General features: G+C 37.9%; 1 protein-coding gene across 1 annotated transcript; it reads right to left on the bottom strand.

The window, feature by feature from the left end:
- Window positions 1-449: 449 nt before the first annotated feature.
- On the bottom strand, window positions 450-5,854 carry LOC117636072 (probable polygalacturonase). Its single transcript, XM_034370512.1, has 5 exons — window positions 5,054-5,854; window positions 3,886-4,006; window positions 2,831-3,079; window positions 1,972-2,125; window positions 450-1,265 (listed from the first exon to the last, which is right to left on the bottom strand). The coding sequence occupies exons 1-5, from the start codon at window positions 5,477-5,479 to the stop codon at window positions 740-742; spliced, it is 1,476 nt and encodes a 491-aa protein (XP_034226403.1). The 5' UTR covers window positions 5,480-5,854; the 3' UTR covers window positions 450-739.
- Between the last annotated feature and the right edge of the window lie 629 nt (window positions 5,855-6,483).

Genomic DNA, 6,483 nt, shown 5'->3' on the forward strand with positions numbered 1-6,483 from the left:
TGTGATATTTGTTTGTGTTTCTGATTTGGGTTAAATAATACAATTTTGTATGTTTCTAACATGAGCCTTTTAATACAATTCTTGTTATGCAAAACATTTAATATAGCACTGTAAATTATTCATTATAACTAGCACTCACAAGATTGTTTGTGTTTCCAAAGGCGCACCAAACAAATACCTGGTGGCATAACAACTCCCTTCCTCAAATGATCCACATATACCTGGTGGCATCACAAGATTGATTGTGTTTCCCATATGCATTATCGTCCCAACTGTGATAGTTTTGAAATTTACAAGAGATGTGTTGCATGAGCAACCAAAGAAAGGAGCTTTGAAAGTTGCCCGAACATAAGCAACTATGACTTGGAATTGGTCAATCGAAGTGAGTGCATGTTCTGGAACATAACTTACAACGGTTGAGTGATCTCTTGATCTTTCTGAATGTGCAGTGATTGGAGGTCTTTATGTATAAAACACAAGCTTTTGTAATTGTGAGTAGAGTAGATTAGTGTACAACATCAAACTATGCCCTTTTTTCACGAACTGAAATTTTTTGGTATATACAACTCCATGTAATAAAAAAGCTATAAGATAGGAGAGAAAAAAACACGAAAAAAGGAACGTAAAAACAACATAAACTGCTCCATCGATCTTCATCCTCCCAAGATGCTTCATACAGACATTGAAGTTATTGACCTCCAAAAAAATGAGCCATTGATATGGAGAACCTCTCACCTTGTCAAAAATCATAATCTATGTCTGTCATGTTCTGGGATGCAGAGTGCTTCACCAACTTCCCTTGCTCATCATACCGGTCAAGATTCTCACAAGGGGCAGGGAAGATGGTCCCTATTACGCGACCTTGAACAAAGGCACATTGAAAGATGTGCTTCTTTTTGTATGTTAGACCTACTGACATATCCTGAAAAGTCACATTTCTCACTGGAATCTCTTCACTCCCATGAATACGAACAGGCACACGAACTCCCTGTCCATGGACGCTTGTGAAGCTTATGTCCTCGAGCACTGGAAGAGCCTTTGGATCATAGCCCTCATCGGGGTGCTCGTTGTAGTCTGTCTTGATAACAATTCCAACTCGAACATTGTCAAATGTCAGATTCCGATAGGTTATGTGACGCACATATCCGCCTCTTCCAGGGGCAGTCTTGATCCGAACAGCACGCCTTGAGCTCCACACAAGAACATTCTCTACCGTGACATTTGAAACCCCACCAGACATCTCACTGCCTATTGATACACCAGCACTGTTGCATTTCAGCCAAGGGTAACTTTGAGTTACTACTAGATAGACACAACAAAGACATATACAGATAAGGGAGTGAAGGAATAGTAACTCTATTCTCTGACAGTATTAGGACATTAGTGAACTAATAGATGTCCGAAATATCTGACTACATGTTGACAATCAACTAAAGATGAAGTTTCTCCTTACTGGTGCAGTTGCTGCTATATGGCACCCAGCACTGGGCCGAGAGCCGTACAGGTAGAATGCTTCTACTCAAGACTGATGAACTGACCATTCCTCGTTTCCCACTCAGAAGCTTTGATAGACTAGCAATTCTCCTCACCCTCTTCACCTCTTCTTTTTTGTTGTTTCTTTTATTATTCGTTATATTCAGTATTTTTTGGGTTAGCATTTCAGTCCAAATTGAAGACCACATTCATAAATGCAAAAAGAAATTAGAGCTAGAGGGCTTAGAATGCCTGGACAGAGATATCAAGGAATTTTACAGGGCAGGGAGTGCTACTGCATTACCTGTTGCCCTCCGCACTCCAGTGTGCGAGGGTAAATACATACCCTGCACTGGAGCTGAATGGCTCCCCTCTATTTTAATGATTAAAGATACATAACATGATGCCAGGACCAGGATACAATGACAAAGTAGTCTTTTTTACTAACAAGACGGCAATATACGTGCAATTAAAGCCTGCTAGAAGCACAATATTCACCTGACCATAGAGCGGACAACAAGATTTCTAATGAGTATATTCTTTGATGGCCGTCCGTAAGAAATTCCGTACTGATCCCAGCCACTCTTTATTGCAATCCCATCATCCCCCACGCTTATGTAACAGTCCTCAATCACCATATCCTCACATGAATCTGTTTTTACCAAAAAATCAAGGTTATTCAGTATTGATTAGATGATAAACCAATAAGAATAAAGCATACCACTAAAATCACAAGAGCAAACCAACAAAATGTAGCTCAAATTATGTATGAACCCAGACAATTTCATCACATCAGACTTTAAGCCAGATGTGGTCTGAAGGGGCATACAAGAAAATTCTTCTGTGTCTCTAATACACACAGACATGATAAAAGGATTAACAATTAACAAGTTGGTAGGATGTTGATGAAATAATATTATATATATTAAGTTTAATTCTTTCTGCTCCAAGTGGCCTGGTTTCCGTACTCAAGCAACCCATGCAACATCTAGACAAAGAAAACCAAATAGCATGGCAAGCCTTTATAATCATCATCTCTCAAAAACACAATTGACTTCTCCCTGTTCATCGATCAAACCTGTTTAGATGGTTAACAAAACTATGAAGCCTATGAATTGGAGCATTTCTGAACGTCTAGTGTAAACTGCACAGTTCACTTTTCACTTTATGGCTTTTGTGTCACGCAATATATTTTTTAGTGTCCAGTGGTGCATTTAAATATTTATAAGCTCATCTGGAACAGATAAATAAAGAGAATGGCAACCCATTAAAAAAAAACACCAGTGCCAGAATAGCATTACTCAGCACATCAAACATAAAGTCGGGCGAAAAAACCCCCTGAGTAGGATACACTTACCAGGATCTATTCCATCAGTATTTGGAGCTTCAACTACGGGAGCCAAAATCGTAACATTCCTAACAGTAACATTTTTGCAGTCATATGGATGAAGTGTCCAAAAAGGAGAATCACGCAAAGTTATATTACTGATCAAAATGTTGCTTGACCACATAATCTGAACAAGCGGACCCCTAGTGTGGTTCAGAAGCTTCTGCCGGTACTTCTTCCACCACGTTTGACCCTGTCCGTTTATGGTACCATTATGCCCTGTCGGTCAGTGAATACATAAATATAATTAGAACAAGTCAGAAATTGAACATTTGGAAAGAAGAGAAGTGTACAACTTAGATGTGCATAATAATGTCCATAAGAGTGCACTGGATACACCTACCTTCTGATTTACATACAAAGTATGCAAGTTATAAAACCAAACACAACATGTTACTCTTGTAGCAAGATGCTCTGATTAAGTATCCATGGCAAAAATGACTGCCAGCAAGAAAGATGTCTAGGCTTGAAAACTATGCAATATAATGGAAAATTAGGATCATCAACTTCCCTAGAACACATGATGGTCAAGTGGACGACGAGACAGGAGATGAAGGCACTTCCTGTCTCTGGTATTTCAATCACAATAGATTAATATGCTTTATCAATCCATTTTTAATATAAAAATCATTGCCAATTCTTTCATTGTCTTTGCGATATAAATTGTCAGGATCGACTTGGTTCAACTGAAGACCTACGGTTAAAATCTAAATGGGACCAAATTAAATAATGTTAATGAAACGGGAAACTATTAATCAACCTTTTATTTACAAGGTTCAACAGAAAATCATAATTGACCGCTAAGATGGCTAACTCATGTAATCTTTCTTGATTTTCACAAATTTCAACAAATGCTAAATTCATGTTTACAGGCTATAACACCCATATGAAACCTTATTGGTGTTTAATATCAAATTGGATCCTACTTAGATTAGCTTTTAAAACAATTACTTATCTTCCAACTAAACACTATTGCTATGAACTAAACATATAACCTGAACAGGAGAAAGGATGAAATATCTTACCTGTTATAACAATATCTTTAAGATTTTGACCATGAATCAAACTCCCATACCGAGGCCCAGGATGCTCTCTCCCATACCCATACGAAGGCAATGGAGGCATCAAAGGCCAATACTTCTCATCCTGTCATGTGGAAAAGAATATGCATCATCAGAAATAACTACAGTGATGTGTAGTGTGTGAGAGAGAGAGAGAGAGAGAGAGAGAGAGAGAGAGAGAGAGAGAGAGAGAGAGAATCATGGAAGGATCTAATTTGAATGAATCCATAACATGATGCCAGTATGTGTATTTGGGGTGAAGGTGTAACGGCTCCAAAGCTTGATTCCTAGTAGCCTTATGTATTTAAATGGTCAGGTGATGCACCACATAAGTCTGGTTCAAGTCAAATTCTCATCTAAGGATATAAACATACCTCGTCTATTCTAGAGATCAAGGCACTGGGATAAGCAGGCATATCATCTATAACTGTATGCATGAATTGTATTCTAGTTTCTCAGTCTCCAGTGATAAGTTAACATTTCAACAAAGTCCAGAACCCCCATATGCAGGGATCATTTTCAGGACGAAAAAAAAAAGATTAATAATTGTAGGGTCTTTTCACAAAAGCTATCTAAAAGAATACGATAAGGAAGCCGATATTCGAGAACACATCTAGCATGTGTGAATGTTATCTCCAACTCAATGCCAATCAAATGAACAAAGGAAAGTTACCAATTGGGTTCATACTATTACAAAGCTCATAACATAATTTACCGGAAATTAGTCTGGGATATAGCTGTCACCATCATGTGACCGTTGCTTATTTGACAAATCCTAAGCTTACTACATGATCTAATCACCATTACTGCTTAATTATGTAATCTATATTACCAAATCCAGAGGAGGACTTGTATACAAATCCAAATAAGAAAAACAAATAAAGGATAACAAAACCTCCCTAACCATTATCAAATGCCAAGTTCTAAAGATTATCATATAGAAAAGGCCAAAATTCCAGGCAATGAACTTTGTATGTCCTTGTAACTGATATTTCCCATTTCACAGATGACAAAATAGATATCGTGAAGTGGAAAATGACACGAAACAGATGCAAATACAAGGCAAGTTTTCAATTTTAAAAAAAGAAAGCAGAAACTAATACAGATACAATTAAGAAAGACAAAAGCTAACCTGAATCCCAAGAATCTCAGCATCTTCAGCAAGAAAGAGAGTCATGTGACTGGTGAGATTAAAGGGCGCTGTGAGCCAGCGCCCAGGAGGCACATTGAGCTGACCACCGCCTTTTTTTCCCAGCTTGGAAATAGCCAACACAGCCTTCTCGAAGGCCTCGGTGTTCAAAGTAACCCCATCACCCACTGCCCCAAAATCAGTCAAATTGAAAGCCACAGGTCTCAGCTTTGGCATGGCCCTCACCGGAACTCGCTTAAATATTGAAAACCCATCTACAATATTCCTCTGCCACACAAAAACCGATGCGAATGCCGCGATCCAAAGCACAGTGAAGAGGGTTTTGTGCGAGGACAAGAAGGTCGGGAACCAGCGCTTCAAGTCCAGCCTTTGGTGGTGGAACCGCCCGAGTGGTATGGTCTCCACCATGGTCAATTAGACTGTCCAACAATGTAAAGCAATGAACTTTTTTACAGATGAACTATTGGGTTGGGTCGATTTGATGCAGAAAATCGAATGGAGCTGTAGATGGGTGGTTGGTTGGGAAAGTCGGGGTGTTTGATTTTTGATAGCATGGAAATTGTGGTGAGACGTTAATGTTGTTGGTGAACAGAGTCAGGTGGGTTTGTTTGGATTGTGAAATGGTGAAGCTTGAGTGCAATTGAAGGGAGGGTTGTTAAGGTTAGAGAGAGGAGGAAAAGTTGGTTAAGATTTGAAAGCTTTGGGTTTTTGGGTCTTCAGCAACCAGAAAAACAAAGTATGGAGCTTTGGATTTGAGAGGTTGAGTTCTGGGGCAGTGACGCGAGTGACAGTTTAACAGGCAATCTCATGGAAATTTCACGGTGCCTGTATCAGGTCGCGCCACGTGTGTAGGGAAATAAACTCTGATTAATTATTATTATTTTGTTTTCGTTTTCATTCACTACCAAATACATTCAGATTAATGTAGTCTTTAGAATGTGTTATTAGATAGGTGTTCATAAAACAAAACAAAATATCTAAAAACAATCCACATTGATTACATTTCTCTTTAGTTTGATAGTTAACTTCAGTGTTATTTATGGAAATATTTTTCTTCACCACTTTAATCTAATGTGTAACCTTATTATATTTTTTAACATTTGACATGTATCCATGGGTCTAACTATAGTCAACTCTTTCCTTTGTATTTATGGAACCATAATTATATTCATGGACACGTGTGAAATGTTGAGAAGGTGGTGATAATACACCTTGGGTTAAAATGGTGAATAAAAATACTCCCTGTTATTTATACCAAAATTAAACAAAAAAAATATCTGAAGTTCGAATCTCCTATTTCTATTAATTAAAAAAAAATGTTATTTTGTTATACAGTTGATAGTTAAGTTAATAGATTGTCAATCAATATCCCATGTTTAATGACACTAATTTATGGTCTCATAACTCATAAT

Source organism: Prunus dulcis, chromosome 7 (assembly GCF_902201215.1).
Source record: "Prunus dulcis chromosome 7, ALMONDv2, whole genome shotgun sequence".
Lineage (NCBI taxonomy): Eukaryota > Viridiplantae > Streptophyta > Magnoliopsida > Rosales > Rosaceae > Prunus > Prunus dulcis.

Bases quoted from the DNA above. Each gene is read 5' to 3' on its own strand.
- LOC117636072 (XM_034370512.1), bottom strand. From the start codon at position 5,479: ATGGTGGAGACCATACCACTCGGGCGGTTCCACCACCAAAGGCTGGAC. The intron at 3,080-3,885 runs GTAAGATATTTC...ACTGACCGACAG, and splicing joins TAAAGATATTGTTATAACAG to GGCATAATGGTACCATAAAC. The intron at 1,266-1,971 runs GTGAATATTGTG...GAAATGCAACAG, and splicing joins GTTGTCCGCTCTATGGTCAG to TGCTGGTGTATCAATAGGCA.